The following is a 17,242-nucleotide window of genomic DNA, read 5'->3' on the forward strand; positions in this document are numbered from 1 at the left end:
GACACGCTTCAATCGATCTGGGTCAGTCTGCTCCAAAGACTGCGTCTTGTCTGCGATGCATTTATGTCCCATACGGACTTCATGTTACTGTGGTTATATAAAAGCAAGACTCCCAAGTACCCAAATCATTTTGTAGTACAGCCCCATTTGTGCAGGAATCAACCAGTTTGGAACCATTTCAAAAGCAATGAGTTTACAAGTTGCAGATCACATGCCGCGGTGCCAAACCACTGTTTTCACTATTGTGACGGTAGCACAAAGCACACCCTCCTTTATCCTGCTTGTTGACGCTAATAAAAACCACAGTGTTAAACATAGCAATCATTATGTTTTATACAGTAAGGCGTTAAGTGTTTAATGAGGTCATGAGTCAGTCAAAAAGTACAATGTTTATTTTGTTTTTCCTCGACTTCTGTACAATCCAACTTCTTTTTGCATCCAGGTTCAGAAAAATAAGATCCATTATGCCACTCTTGGACGCTGTAATCTTTAAGTAGCGAGATTTTCAGCACAATTTCAACTAACTGAATTCAACGAACTTCAAAAAAAATCCTAAGAAAAAACAAATTAATGCTCATTTCTTCCTTTACTAACAGCAGGCATCAGGGTTTGGTTTGTTGGGATAAAATGCTGGTGGTGCCAATTCTCCATCCTCTGCCATTAAATCTTGTCAGCAGAGATACATTTTAACTGAAACGTTGCCTCTGACAAAAAAGTGGAAAACATGATGGAAAGATGGTTTTTTTATGCACACAGAGATGCGATGTTTTCATCTGTCACAAGATTTCGTCTCGCCAGTGGATTTTAAGACAGCTCCGGTCTGTTCTTATTTTATGCGTTTCTACTCATTTGGCAATGCGTAAGAAACACATCAACGTGCCAGCAAAGGCAAATATGATGATTTCTAGCAAGTAAACATAAATCCAAGTTTATAATATTGAACTACTCTGCAAATTACTACTGCAAATTTCTATTAAAAGCACGGACAAGTTCCCTGTCGTCTTGGTGCCGTGAACACGTAGCAGTAAGCACCATTAACTGCCAGACTAAAGCTCACAGACTACTATTAAAGAAAAGCAGCTTTTATGTGTAATCTTGCCTTTTTAAAACATGGAAAAAAACAGTTGAAAGGGCAAAGCAGCTCACAGGTGTAATTGGAGTATTCATACTTAGATATGCGTGGGTGTGCTTTTTCAAAATCATAACTCATTTTGTTTTTAATTGTGCTGTCAAGACAATAAGACTGAGAAACTGCATGGAAAATGTTCTAATTATACTTTCAGATTCATTACCTGCACAAACGCACTCGGATTCACACATAAAGGCTTATTTTAGTGGCATCGTTCTTCTGAAAGCACCACTGTAAATTAATATAGCAGGAAAAACAACGTTTTTACAGAAATAGATGTGATTGTGTCCTTAAGTATCGTGGCGTTTGAATAGAAAACACATAAATGTGTTGAGGTACAGAGCGAGAATTTAAGGCTGCTTTTTCTGATGTTAAGACTTTATGGTTAAGTAAAAATAGACGGCAGCTTTAAGGAATTCTAAGGAGTATTTATTTCATTCCCATGTAGCCGGAGGGAGATTCTGTAGACTGAAGAAAAACACATAAAAATATGTGGATGAGCTTTCTATGTAAAAGCTCCATGAAGCTGTGAAGGAAATGAAAATAGACAAAAAGGACAGTAGATGTGTATATGTGACACGATCACTGACCTGATGTGAGAAAAATCCATGTTTTTAATGAGGCCAGCGCATAGATGCTAAGCACAAATTGTCAGTACAATAAGAAATATGGAGCCGTCTGCCTATCGGTACATATTTGGTACAGAACACAGTGCAATTTGTTTCAAGGTGCATCTACATGCAGAGAAGATCACAGGGTTACAGATAACATGTCTTCATCTCATCGAAGCCTTTGGCTCTCGCTTTGTAGTTACACATGGTGGTAACCCTGCACCAGGCGCTGAATTCTCTCTGCAGCCGAGCTGGTAACCCGGCACTCAGTCTGCTGGCTTTTTTAAGATCTGCACATGGTTCTTAAATTTAGGGCAGCTAGGGTCATCTCCTGAGGAGCCAGCATCACATGTGATGTAAACAAGCAAGTGTTCACACATGCATAAATATAATTATCTCTACCATGCAAACCTACCTCTGAGAACTGGGGTCCTACACAACCAAAAAGCCACAACAAAGACGATTTACAGGTAAGCTACAGGTAACCAGAGCTCATTTTTTCCAGCATAACAAGGAAAGTTCTTTAATTAACTTTTTCATGGTAACAATCAGTTAGATGAAAGATTACAGTCATCTGACATCAGAAAACAAAGAAGCACACGTGAAAGGTTTTCATTGTTTTTAAGGCTCAGACTCACTTCACAAACAAGGTCTTTGTCTGTTATCACTTCCTTTTTTTCTTGTAGCAGGAGCCAGCTACACCACCGCAAGCACACATCATCGGTTTTTTCACACATTTTCTAAAATGCCCCCCGATGACAGTACCCAGGTAAGGAAATCCCAAATATACGCAGCTTTTTCTGTGAGAGAAACGTTTCCATATATTAATGGGACTTCTTCAGTCTCATAAACGTGCCAACATTGTGTTTGCAAAAGGAGCAGACTGAGAAGTCACTTGGATGAGTGATGTCCAGATGAACAGAATCAACTCTGTGGGACTTTTAAAATGCAGCACTGTGATGCGATATTTACATTTATCCTGCAATATGACATCTTGCTATATATCATATAATCTTCCACTGTGATTGTAAATGTACAGCCTGTGCAGCCAGCGATGCATTACTTAAATTCTGACTAAGTTCTCCCATGAGAATGAGGTGCAGTGATAATGTTAAAGGACTGCAAGATCTCCCTTCAGGGGGGGGGGGGGGGGGGGGGGATAATTAACAAACAAAAGAGGAAGGCCCCTTTCAGGTTTCTCTCTTTTTCAAGTATAAAAGAAAATCTGAAAACAAACAAGTCCAAGTTGTCATAACGGGACTTCCAGGGAGCAATTAGTTCCTAAAAATGATCCATGCTGATGTCAGCACTTTCATTATTAACATTTCTCATAAAAGTTGGGGCATTATTCAGCACGGTTGAACGAAAAATGTGGGATCTAAAAACAACTTTTGACTTCTGGTCGTTTTTTGAATGCTTTAAAGTTCTTTACTTTTTTATACTTCTTGTATCACTGACCTTATACGCTTACTGCCTTTTGTCTAAAGCTCGTGATGAATCCTCTTTATTCCACCTCAGACAGAAGCTGTTTTTTACTTTGCTTGATCTGCACAAAAGTTTAAAATCATTCTGCACTTTCCATTTTAATGACTGTTTGATTAGCCTTGAAAGTATTTTTTTTTTATTAGCCACTCTCTTAAACGCCGTAGTTATATTAAAATCAGGAATACTTAAATACAAAATCCATGAGATAACGTAATGTCAAAAATGTCCTAATTAATGTTTCCATTGCAATTGAATTGCTTAACTTTTGATCGACTTTCACCTGGATCGGTTTAAAGGTTAAAAGCACAGTTTTGGGAGATGATTCGTACCCAATTACACGGCTATAAAGGTTTCTCTGGACATGTCCTGATGGCACCATATGCAAATGTTGTCGGCCAGGTCAAAAGCCAACGTGGCCAGAACTGGAAGGCAGAAATACGTCAAGCTCTTTAAACATGTTTGACAGTTGAAACCATCATTGACCTTCGAGGGGGCTTTAACTGGCTATGGGGACTGAGCAGTGCAAAATAATCCTCTCCTGTCAAACGTCACTCAAGCTTAGCAAAAACACAGGGCATCATCCAGCTCAGCTTTGCTCCAACAACTGGAAACACTGAGAGAATCGCGGAAAATGGTACATTAACCGGCAGCCATGAAATCTGTTTGAGATCAAACACTAGTGGATTTAGGTAATTAAGCACCGTTGAAGTGTGTTGATGCGAGGAGCTCTTCTCACACCTTCACTTTACGGGTGAGTAAGGGTACGTTGGGAGATTGGGCGTAGGCAAGCTGAGGGTGACGTGGGGTGACGCCAGGGGCAGAGCAGACGAGCTAATCAGAACTAGTCTAGATCATAGAATTTCATCCAAGGATTTTCTCTTCGACTTCTGATGAAACTGACCTTCTATGAATACCCTCAATTATGCAAAATGATCTCTTTAATAAAGTCCTCAATCAAAGTCACAGACCCCCTACTGAGAAAGTCCCGGGTTGCATAAAATCACCATTAGCTCTCAGTGACTTCAGATGGCTTTTGATAATTATGACAAAAAATGTAAATAGTTCATTTTCTATGACTGGGCTTTGGGTTATTTACACAACAGATTAAAAGACTAACTTTAAGTCGATTTATGACTGTTTGTATAAGGTTATAAACATGTCACGACACTGGGTCAAGCAGAGAGATGATCATAAAGGCAAAGTTGACAGAGTCTGCTTTCATTCTAATCTGCCTTTTGTGATGTCCCTGCTCTGCTTTGGCATTAAAACGCTGCTATTCTGGACACAAGTGAGAAAACAAAATGATTAGATTAAAGGTTTGGATGCACATGTTTTAGAGGAGGTTCGGCTCAGATTTGATCACTCATTTACAGCTCATTCATGGATATGGAGTATTAAAGTTTCCTGATGTGTTTCACAGCATCCAAATACAGCAGGAGGAGTGGGGGTGAGGGGTGGCTCACAGCCCATTATCCTGCTGCAGAATATCCTTGGGAAAGAAAGACAAATATATACATACATTGCACAAGCTATATCTGTAAAATTAGTGATTCGCTTTTATCTGAAATCAAAGAGATGCTCGCAAATGTAATAAACGCCACCTTTTGTTTTTTAATAATGCATCATACTGGGACCGCAGTGAGCTTTTCAAGCAAAGTGTAGACTTTTGTTTTGAACAAATATAATTAGACTTATTTTTAAAATACTTGCTGCAATGCTGAATCTAATTTGTATTTAGTAAAGTACAGTCCTTGATGAGCTATTCCCAGAGGCTGGGAGGCCCAGTTTGTATTTTCAACCATCATAAAATCCTTGAATTAAAGAAAACTCAAGGGTCTTCCACTTTCCAGAGATTGTCGAAGGCTGGATATGTTGAGATTAGAATAGCTCGTCTCTGTGGCATAGAGTCTATGGGACAACAGAGGGTTTTTATTCTTTTCAGTCATGTACAGATCTATAAAAAGGTTTAGTACTAATTCTTTGCCTTGTGTTTTTTACTATATTGTCTGCTTGTTCCCTTTAAAATATTATTTATTCGTTTCTGTTCATCCATCCATTGCTTTCTATTTAAGCAAGCCAAGGTTGTGGGGGGCTAGAGCCAATTCTAGGTCTTGTTGGGTGAGAGTCTCTTGCAGACAGAGACACGTGCTCATAGGCTTCTGCATTAAAATGCCTGATTTCAGAGCATTAACAAACATTTAGATTCTGGTATAAAAATGTTTTTTTTGGTCTCTCTGGATAGTGTCTCTGTTCATAACTCATCGGAATTGATGGTGATTGAGCAGATGGCTACCCGTTAGTCTTCACCTTAACTGGAGTCACTGAGCTGGACCTCTCCACTCTGTCTGAGCTGTTGGAACCTTTCAAAGCATTTTTAATGGAGCTTTCTAAATGTTTATTCTACTAACAGACAGTCAAGTCCACTTTTGGTCAATGAAATTCTAACTGTTTATTTTAATTTTACTCAATTTAATTAGCCCATATCTGTGTCTGTGCTTCACCTGGAAATTTTATGGATGCAAGCCAAACTAGAGTCAGACAATAACCTCGAAGATATGGCTACTTCTGGCTCAAAATAAGCAAATAAACAAATAAAACAACATTGCCAAAAAACTAAAACTGAGACTTCAAAATGTTGACCCAGAAACCTACATCCATACACTAAAATGGTAAATGGTCTGTATTTCTATAGCGCTTTACTTGACCCCAAAGCGCTTTACACAACCAGTCATCCACCCATTCACACACACACACACAATTCACACACTGGTGATGGCAAGCTACAGTGTAGCCACAGCCGCCCTGGGGCGCACTGACAGAGGCGAGGCTGCCCACCGGGCCCTCTGACCACCACCAGTAGGCAACGGGTGAAGTGTCTTGCCCAAGGACACAACGACCGAGACTGTCGGAGCCGGGGCTCGAACCGGCAACCTTCCGATTACAAGACGAACGCTCAACTCTTGAGCCACGATAGTCTACTATATTGGTGATAGGAGATATATTGGTGCAGATATCAATCTGGATTCCTACCCTCACCTATGGCCACAAGCTCTGGGTTATGACTGAGAGAATGAGGTGTGGATACAATTGGCAGAAATGAATTTCCTCCATCAGGGTGAAGAACTTAGTCATTCATAACAGTGGCTCAGAGTAGAATTACTAATACTCCACATTGAAAGGAGCCAGTTGAGACGGTTGGTGCATCTAAGCAGCACGCCTCCTGAGCACCTCCTAGGTGAGATGTTTTGGATATTTTCTGCTGGGAAGAGGGACAGAGCAGGTCCTGGAAACACTGGAAAGATTACCTCAGTCAGCTGGCTTGGGAACACTTTGATGCCCCCCCTCGACAGGTGGGGAGTAGGTGGCCGGGGAGATCTGGGATTTGGACTGCTGCCCATGGATGGATGTTTGGACAGTTAGATGGCTGGAATCAACCCATTAAACACTGAACTCACGCAGTAAAACAAACTAACCAACTGAGGCAACGGTAGACAGACAACTCCTGTGTTTTGTGAAGTAAAACAGTGTTTTGGTCAGTCGAGTGTGGTGGAGTGTAACAACTTCAGTTCCCTGTGGAAAAGACCTGTCTGAAGGCAGGTAAAGTGGGGAAAATGCTCCAAATAAAGCGTCCAAGTAAACCAACATTTATTTCTTGCCTACAGTCTTCTACTGCAAGTAACACACTGACTATGGATTTGAACCTGGATCTGAAGGCCCCGCAAAACCAAATGATTTAGCCAGTGAAAAGGTTTTCATCATAAACATCAGAAAGAAATATGTAGAATAATTTTACTGAGTTTTCTGAAAAGCACAGCAGTTCTTGGCTGAGAAAACAACATTTTTTGCACTGAAATAAAACAGGTTAATCTAGAAAGTGATTGCACCGTACCACAGGTTGGCTTAATAAAAAATACAAAAATGTATATCACGTATCATCATTCAGTCTAAAGATTTCCATGTTCGACTGTTTTTTAAAAGCTCTTAGCTTGAAGGACAGTCATACAATAGCTCCTAACCACATGCACATGTTTGGAAACTACATACTGACACATTCACATTCCAGCTGGGCACAAATAACTGGAAAAATAACTATTACAGTGAAGTACAAGCTTAGGTTTACAAAACACAGCTGGTAGATACACTGTTGAAGTACACTAGTACAAGTTGGCTATTATGGTGTAAAGCCCAACAGGTTCAGGTTTAAATAACTTTATTCAGAGAATTTCAATGAAAGATGGCTTCATACTGCTTTGGCAAATAATGTTGCACGAATGTATGCATACCTTCCACACAAATATGAATACACAAATAACAGTGATGTTTACAGTACGGAGATCTGCACCGTTGCACACCCACTGTTTTTGCCTTTATTAAATTGTATAAAACATAACTGGAAAGCTACAACAGAGAGAGAATGAGACCAGGCTGTGTTTTTCAGACTCTTGCTGTCTAGCTGTGACCTGCAAGGCTCAGTGGATGTGGGTGAACACTTTCTAAAGGTTCTGTCAGTGAGCTGCTGACCCAAGCAAAGCAGTTTAAATACCTGTGGGTCATTTTCGTGACAACAAAATGGAGGAGGACTTCAACGGGAGGAATGAATGATGAGGTGATCTAAGAGATAACCAGAGCTCTTGATTTATCTTTTGATTTTGCAACTTTAAACCATTGGCACCTGGTGACTCAAAGAGCACAATTTCTCATTTAAGTGACTGAAATCTTTTCTTCCCATTTTTGATATATCTTTAGAGGTTCACAGAGGTTTCAAGAGGAGCAACTATGCGTTTGACAAATGCAAACTGAGGTGGTTCAAGCATCCAGTAAGGACACCTCCAAGTCAGGAACTCGAGGGACATCTAACCCTAACGCTGCAGGACAAACCTAGAACACATTGGAGGGATTAAACATCCCAGCTGAGCGTAAAAATGCCTTACAATTCTCAAAGGCAACTCTACTTATTAAACAGGAAGTGAAACTCTTTAGAATGAGAAATGCTTTTGTGTTTTGTGTGTTGGCATATTTTTATGGCAGAAACTGGAACTCCCAGAGAAAACCCACAGAAACAAGGGGGGGCGAGGGTGCCTCCTGCCCAGCTTCAAACCCAGGACCTTCTGGCTGTGAGGAAAAGAGCTAACCACTAAAACACTGTGCTGCCACAGTGGTTAACCTAAAGCTATCAACTTAGATGCTTAAAGTGTCAGAAAATATTAGACCAGTTGATGTCAATAACGAGATTAAAGCCTTTTCAAACTACCATATCCAAGAATATGAACAACGACTGCATGATGATGATGATGACGTTCTTACCTTTGGTGGAATCGTTGGACTAGAAGTGTATGGAGCCAAGCTGGGTGGCACATCTGTAATGTAGGTCTTCTTGGGGCCTGGGGTCTGGTATCCTTGGGCTGGGACTGCTTGAGGTCTTCTAGAGTTTATTCCACTTACTTGTGGCGCACCTGGATGCTGCTGTTCTTGATATGGCCCCGGTGCCATTGGAGAGAAGCCAGGCTGTGGCGGGCCATAAGCAAAGTCAGGACCTTTGGGCTGAGCGGACATGTACTGCACCTGCGCGGGGCTGCGAATGGGCTGCTGGCCAAAATTGTGCCCACCAGGGGCTGGATGCTGGGGTCCAGGCTGAGCCGACCTCACTTGGACATTGAAGGTGGGCTGGCTTGGGGTTGATGCTGTAGCATAGGAGGCCGGAACCGGCTGAGGAGCCATGTGGGTTGGAGTCTTGGCCATAGGACTTAAAGGAGAAGGTGATGTAGATGAGACTCCCCCAGGAGTTTGAGGTTTGGGTGTAGACTTCTTGGTGGCAGTCAGTGGAGGCTGAGTTGGGATGACCATACGCTTGTAACCTGTCACGGGAGCGTTCGGGGCGGAGCCTGCTGAAGGTGCCATGGATCCAGAATTCTGAAAAGAGAAAGAGAATTTCGGTACTGCTCAGTGACATTTTAAAAGACACATATTATACATAAAAAAAATTTTTTAAAAACAACAACATTACATGCTAATATTAAGATGTCAAATCTGTCATGTTTTCCATCCTAGTACAACTTGATACTACACCACGTTTTGAAAATTTGCATAGCATAGCAATTTTCCATCTCACAGTTACATTAAGACAAATGATAACCAGACTTCAGCACCATGCATATATCCAAAATATTTAAGAGAAATCCTCTGAAAAAATATTTCAGTTCTGACTTCTTGCTACATGCAAACAGAAGACTGCCATGTCCACAGCTGGGGTGCTAGCGTGACTAAAAAAGATGCTAACTGGAAAGCAAAATGAACTAAAAGCACAGAAATGAAATCCTGCTCAGTGCCAAAATAATACAACAGATGTATTCTACAGCATTTCACTGACAGCGTAGTTTACGCTCAATAAGTATCCACCCTGCTTCCCGACAGTCAATTATACGGCTACCTCGACAGCAGAGGCTCTACACTGTCCATGACCACCCATAATCTATGGCTAATAAAGCAGGCGGGGTGGGGATAAATTGTTTGGCAGAGGACGTCGTGACAGCAGATTGGCAAAGGCAAATGACACTTGTGCTGACTCCAGCTGCTTGGATGGGAAAGATTTTAAATCACAGAGATTTGTGGCGCTGGCGTTCCTGGGAAGAGATGCCTGTAAAGCAGCAACACAACCCGGAGCTGAGATTCCACCTGAACGACTGTGGCGTTTTGATCCGATGTCCAAAGGCTACGTCTCATTTACAAGCCAAACTAGAAGGAAATATAGCAGCTAATAACAGGCAGAATAACAACACTTCATTCATATGTCAGAGGCTTCTGCCCCGAGTGTCTCTCATGTAAGTAATAATTGTTTTTCACCACGACTACATATCGGTGTCAGACATTCAGCCAGTCTAAAAAGGGTCTATCATTAACCTTGGATGGCCTTATTAGGTTACTGCCTGAAGCCAAAAATCAGAGTCAATTACTAAATTTGCAGCACTAAGGGAACAAAAATGAACACTTGTAGTCTTTAGACCCTTTGCAACCCGGTTTGATGAGATGTCTTCTAAAATGGGGCAGAGCAACAACTCCAATCGATTTCCCTTCAAAGTTGATCAAAGCCGGCTGCACAGAAATGTCACACGCCATTTTCCCCACACTGCTACACTTATGTAGCAATTCTATCGGTGAAACGTATACAGTACCATGCTCCTTATGATGTCCACAGATGAAAAAGAATTCCAAGTTTTGGTAAAAGCATCAACTTTGTCTAAATCCCATCTAATCTAAGTCAGAGGGGAGCCCCTAAGGAATCATTAAAGGATCCAGAAAATATTTCCTGCTCGCACTAGGATTTCTGTCTCAGTGATTAGAGCTGATGTTTATTTAAAAAGTGAGTCTGAGTATGTATGGAAACATCTTCCCTATGCCCTTTAGGAAGTGAAATTACTTCATTTAAATGTTTCATGGGTTTTAAATACTCTAGATTATTCATTTATCTTTAAGGCCTTAGAACCTACAGTAACATTCAGCTTGCCGGGCAGAGGAAATGCAAATTGGCCCCCTCAAAATAATTACACTGTCATGGTACATTTTCCACAAATTACATTAAGAGAATAGATTCACTCTTTTCTGAGGGTGATGAAACTGCTCAATGCACCAAATCAGAAAGAAAAGTCTGTGCAGGGTAAAAGATTTTCATATCGACTAAACTCTTTTTATGTCTTGACCTGCCAACCTTAACGAGGCCAGTCGGAGGCACTATCAGTGCATCGAAGGGAAGCGATTGACAGGCAGGATCTGAGACTCTTTGTATTGATAATACTGAATGTTATTAGCTGGTAACATTTATAAAGAGTATTTATTTTGAGCAAAAATGGGTAAAACTGCAGAACACTGACTCAATTAGAAGAGCACATTCTTGTGTAGGCTTTACAATTAAAGCCCGCTCATTAAGCCATAATTATCACCACCTCTGCCTTATGCTGTTGGGCCTTCGTGTCCCATCAAAACAGTTTCGATCCACTATCCTGGTGTCCTATATGGCCAGTGAAGTTTCCCAGGAGTCTCAGGAAACCAGACATTAACAGCAAATCCTTTAAAATCCTGGAAGGATCTGATTTTTTCCAGCACATCCTCCAAAGACCTGCTCCTGTTTGCACCTGCTCTTTTCTCCCAAATGAACACACTATGAGAACTGACTCTTATGCCATGTAACATAACTCAGAACATAACATATCCCAGTATTAAAATGTTATGATGCTTGGGCTCATCACTGTAAATCAACTAAAGATCTATATGTCAGCAGTGATGATGATGATTATCACTGCTAACCCCATACTATCACAGTATGCAATATGTTTGTTTGTTTTTTTTTGCTTTTGTTAAATAGTGTTGAAATTCTTGGCTCTCTAGTAAAAGAGCACGATGCAGCATCTGCAGGGATGAAGATGCTATCCAGGCTGGTCATAGGGAAGAGAGGGGAGTGAAGCTGTCGATGACCCTCACCTTTGGCAATGAAAGGTGAGTGAAAGAATAATATCTCAAATATAAACTGTGGAAATAATTCTGCATATAAAGATGTCTGGGCTTTGTCTTGGATAAAAGGTTGAGACCCCTCATCGCTCAGTGTTATGGATGGATGGATGGATGGATGGATAGATGGATAGATGGATAGATGGATAGATATATAGATATATATAAAGAGCCTAACCTACATACAGTATTGTTCAAAAGTCTTGAGCCACCTCTCATGACCTTATATTTTGCTACGAAAATGAGAAATAGGTGCAGGGATTTATTGATTTATTTATTTCTGTAACAGGCTGCTGGTAACAAAATGCTTAAAGATACTATTTAAAGTATGTTATTTTGTTTCTAAGTTGTCTGCTATCTGTAAACCCAACACTGGTTCCTCCCTTCTGTTAGGTGCCTTGGTTCATAGGTCAGTGTTAAGTGGCTTAACAAATGTTTGAAAATGTGCAGGTACAAGGACTGAACTGAAAATGAGTGAAAAAGACAAAGAAAAATATCATACCTGCAGAAAGCCTGGAGAACTATTGCTCAACATCTCTTTTAGAAAGTGTCGCTCCTTGCAACCAAATGATAAAGAATAAGGAGGTTGGCTCAAGACTTTTGCACAGCTTGGTTTTTGGCACTAATAAAGTGGGATGTCCCAACTGTATGCAACCTATGATTAAAGCATTAGTTCATATCTGGAAGTAATGCTTATCAAAGTGTTACGGCCACCATGACAAAAACATTTGCTTTGTTTCCTCTTCATTAGAGAAACCTTTTAAAGAGATTTCTTTCATGTCTTTTTACTACTTTTTGCAATTTTTGAGTAAATCACTGCAGTACCACAAAGCCCTCTCTTTGTTGCACAAAATCCCGGTGTTGCATATAAAAACAGACCTCCCTCGTACTGAGGTGATAATTTGATATACAAAAGAGCTGCATGTGAGCACAGTACAGTATGCACTATTACAAATCAAAACTTGCCAATGCTTTGTTCACTAAAATAAAATTTCGGATTTTATTATCCACAATTAAAATTCCACTAAAGCTGAAAAATGATATTACCTGTTTTTCACATCCGAGTGTGGACATACAAGCAGCATCACTGATTTCTAAACACCCTCACGCCCTCCTCCCCCTTCTGCCATACACAAACACAACATACAGACTTTAAAAAGTTTCCCCGACCCCTTCAGAAAAGTTAACCCTCACTCTACACTGTAATTCAGACTGACTTTGCAAACAACTTAAGTGTGAAATTTCACAGAGACTCTCAAGAAAGCCTTTTGACATATTAAAAAAGATTAGGAGAGACTATACAAGCCTTTAGGGGGGGCTGAGTAAAACTGTTAACTTTGCATTTCAAACCACGAGGGTGGGGGATTTTTTTTTTTTTTCTCCTCAGCAAGCTTGGTGAAAACCCCTAAAGAGAGAGAAGTTCTGCATCTTTTCAGACTCATCTAAGACCTTGGATATTTTTCTCTCAACTTTTTTTCTGTCTCTCATTCGTACAAAGAAGCTGCTCCCCCCGTTTGGCTCTGCTGTCCATTTGCATCTGTCCTTTTCAGCAGTTACACTATGACCATGGAAGAATTCCCAATCAACACTGATGCGTGCATTAATCTTCCCCCCACAGTCAGGCACAACAGGCACATTTAACAGTACAGTCATGAAATTGGGGGTATCAATTCTCTTCCTAAAATAGTTCCAGATAAGGCATATTAAATATGATTAAATAATGTGTCTGTGGAACGTGGCAAGACCTCTAGCTCTTTTGGGCTATCTCACTCTGTTTGCAGATAACACATATACACACATATAGGGAATGTTTTGTTCTGTGGATCGTTTATCTGCATATCTAATTCTGCTTTCGCCCCTTCAAATGAGCCCCGCTTTTACAAGTGAATATTTCAAAAATGCTTCTATCCTCGCCTGAAATAAATGTTGAATTGATAAACTTTATCGTGTCGCATCTTTTTCTCTTGAAACACTACCACTACAACTGGTTACTGATCACTTTGTAGACAAGAATTCAATATTTGTGTCCTTTGAGAAAGTAAGCCGACTACTGCTGCTCATATTAACAGCAAAAATAAAACAGTATTGGGGCAAATGTGTTTACAACATCTACGACTGCTGCTTGCTTATTTTTAAGGGATCGCTACAGCAGGCAGCTCCGCATATTTGACTCGGCATATTTTCACGCCAGATTCAACCCCCGAGGAGTGTGCATATCCTCCCGGTCCTGAACCGCTTGCTAGGCTTGTTAATGTGTAAACCACTACACTATGGAAATCCAACTGAGAAATTATTTTCTTTAAACAATTTATTTAAATACTTAATTATAAACCTTCTTTTTACATTTACATACATGAAGAATATTTTATTCATTTTTTCTGGTACATGTTTTTTCCCCCTGCATGATGTTTGGCTTCTTAAAAACCATCTCGATAACCTTTTTCGTCTCCGCTGGTTCAGTGGCATTGCTGCAGAATTAGATGCAGCTCTATATCGCAGTAATATTAGAAGAACATATTAGTTTATATTTTCCTTTTGCATATTCTTCGGAAATCCTGATTTCTATTAGAGTTGTGAAAACTGGTCCTACTCACTGAAGAGATGAATGTAAAAATATCAGATTCACAGATCCAATAAAAAGGGCTATGAGTGATTTCAATGAAAAATAATAGACATTAAACGCTAATTAGCATTTTCTAATACTGATTTTCCATAAATTATGTTTAAATTTATGTTTGAAGCCCATGAGGGGAAAAATATTTATGCAAAATTTTGTAAAACTGAATTATTAACCAAGCACTTGCTCTAAATATTAGATCCTTGTGTCTACACGTTCAAAACCTGGCAAGTAAGCAGCTAATGTGTACATTTTAATATAAATAAATACATTCTCGTAGTAGCTTTCAATGATTGAAGATAGTCATTCACATGCATGTCCTAAAGGAACAGCTGTCTGAACAGACATGCAGCAGTTTAAAAGACAATGATTAAATGATTAATGGACTGAGGTAGGGCTGTTCGATATAGGATATATATCAGATGACGATATAAAAACGTCTATCGTTTCATTTTATGCTATCGTTTGTTTTGTGGTGTAGCAAAATAAACTGTTTACGGCAATATTTTTTCATCGTTTTGATGGTCACTGTAGTGGCTATATTAATTTCTTAAAGTTCTCTCTTTCTCTTATATTTTATATAACCACACTACAGACGGACAAGCGTCTGTTTTTATGCGTTGTCGTTAGCAACAACGACGGTAAAACCCTCGCGTGTCCGCTTATTTATTTTCCACATAAACCTTTCACAATAAAGCTCAAGATCCTGTTGAGACTTTTCAAAATAAACTGAATCACGTGAAAGAGCAGAGTATTTACGGATGAGAAGTAAAAAAAAAAAAAAGCCGCCAGGTGCTAAAAAATAAACCTTAGACTCAAACGTTAGAACAGGCTTTTCCCGCCGTGTAATAAATACTCACAAAGAAAACGGCGGCCGTTACAACTTATGTCTAAAAATGTATAGTTTCATGCATCGGTTAAAACACTCGACTCCAGCTACATGATGCCCAGCTTGAAACATTTCACGCAAGTCGAGCTGCCCGAGATTCACAGAATTTACAGAAAATGTAAAATTTTTGTGATTTATATCGTTATCGGGACGATAGATATCTTATATCGGGATATGAGATTTTGGTCATATCGCACAGCCCTAGACTGAGGGTTAACTATGTTTTTATAAAGGCATACAGCAAATATATGGGATGTGAACTGACCTAGCAATCTAGATGATTTATCATTTTATCTTTAGTCAATAATTAAAAGAAACAAACAGAAAAAAATACATTATTATCATCTGGTGATGCATTTTTATGTGCAAAGGTGTTTACAACAGTAATCCTAATAAACAAATTCAACTTGCAGTTTATGGAGATTCTCAAACGACAGCATTCCTACTGTGTTGTATGAAATTTGGATTAATATAATACAGCCACACTTCTATTTTTAAGGTTAAGGAACGGTTTTCTTTTCTATTTTCCCATTTACAGTAACTAATATCAGTCTGTGGAGCTCCTGTACAAACACTTTTGAAATGCACACAGACATACAGGCAGCTGTAAGATGTACAGGACATGGAGAATCTATGCTCTTACCACCAAGACAACCTAGAGATGTTGTAGTTGAACATTAAGTCCATGTTTCAAAATTCATGGTTATGTAATCCCCTAAAAAACTAGGTTTCAGGGGGAAAAGTATGTAATATTTCTAGGATGATGTAACAACATCATACAAAGTAGGGCGTATTACTCACTGATGCAACTGAAAAATCATTTTCGGGAATACTGTGTGAAAAGTTACCGATCGTGGCACTTCTGCAGGCTATCTTTACAAAAGAGGGAAATGTGTGTTTTGTAGCTCTCGCACAGCAGAAACTAATTGTTTCATTCACCTCCTGCAGAACTACAGGCCAGCCTCTCACCACACATCTCTGACTCATCTCTGTAATGAGCTCTTTGTGCACTTGTGACCTCTCCCGCTTCGGGAGAAATATTCGGCTGTTGAAAACGTCCATCGCTTACAGTGTGTCGATGTCATCAATCCCAGAGATGGCTGTCTTAGAAGCTGCGTGCGCTCGCTTGTGTACTGTAAGCTTGCACGTGTTATGGGGTATACAGATAATGCGCGATGACAGCAGTTGACAGTAAGCCTTTTAGCATTGGTATTCGATGATGTAAAGAGGCAGGTTACACACACTGTCACAGCTTCCTGGCTCTAAGTAAATTTGTCATTGGTTCACCCTGTTAATAAAAGACAAAGGGGTGATACTACACAGTTTATTTGACTAACGAACATTGACGGAACACATAGAGCGCCTGAAGGCGTGCGCCTCTCTCCACAGTTGGCTGCCCCTGTCAAAATTCAGAACCTGCTGCCAGATTGACCTTAAGGTCAATGGGTGCCACCGGCACTGTGGCGACATCATTGTTCCATACTGCAGCAAAGCAATCAAAGAGAATTGCAGTGTATAAAACAAACAGAGGAAAATCTTAGACACCAAGAAACCCTATAATTACAGCACTGGAGCATCGTCTCGATACAGTCCGATCAGCTCGGGGAGATGAGCTGAAGAACAATCGCACACTGTGTCGGAGCCCCGAAGAGCAAAATATCCATTGCAAAAAATAGTTGCCTACAGCCTTGACCTTTAATAAGGAATAAGAGGCTGGCTAGCATACATACCAGTGTCATGACCAGTGACAGCGGCACAAGCTGGAAACAACTGAGGCTAATATTACTGAGCTGTCACCTCTGAGCAGAAAAACATTTTGTCCTCACAGCTTGAACTGCTTATGTGTAAAACGCACATTTGTTTGGCTACAATTTGTCCTTAAAGGCATAACAGCAGCCAGCTACTCGCGTTCACTCTGACTGACCTTTTTGCTACTATAGTGTCACTACATGCACTCTATTGTAAGTGTTCCTCAATGAAAATTTAGAGCCAAGTTTGCCACTGTGGTCACA

At 40.1% G+C, this 17,242-nt stretch overlaps 1 protein-coding gene across 1 annotated transcript in view; it reads right to left on the bottom strand.

Annotated features, from left to right (window-relative positions):
* The window catches only part of lpp (LIM domain containing preferred translocation partner in lipoma), a 196,704-nt gene that overhangs the window by 65,294 nt on the left and 114,168 nt on the right, over positions 1-17,242 (bottom strand). The window contains exon 7 of the mRNA XM_085398739.1: positions 8,530-9,135. Coding sequence (XP_085254865.1) covers positions 8,530-9,135 — 606 coding nt within the window. The remainder of the gene's footprint in view (positions 1-8,529; positions 9,136-17,242) is intronic.

This window comes from Rhamphochromis longiceps, linkage group LG23 (assembly GCF_057381845.1).
Source record: "Rhamphochromis longiceps isolate RC_006_pf linkage group LG23, R_longiceps_female_GT1.1, whole genome shotgun sequence".
NCBI classification, from domain to species: domain Eukaryota; kingdom Metazoa; phylum Chordata; class Actinopteri; order Cichliformes; family Cichlidae; genus Rhamphochromis; species Rhamphochromis longiceps.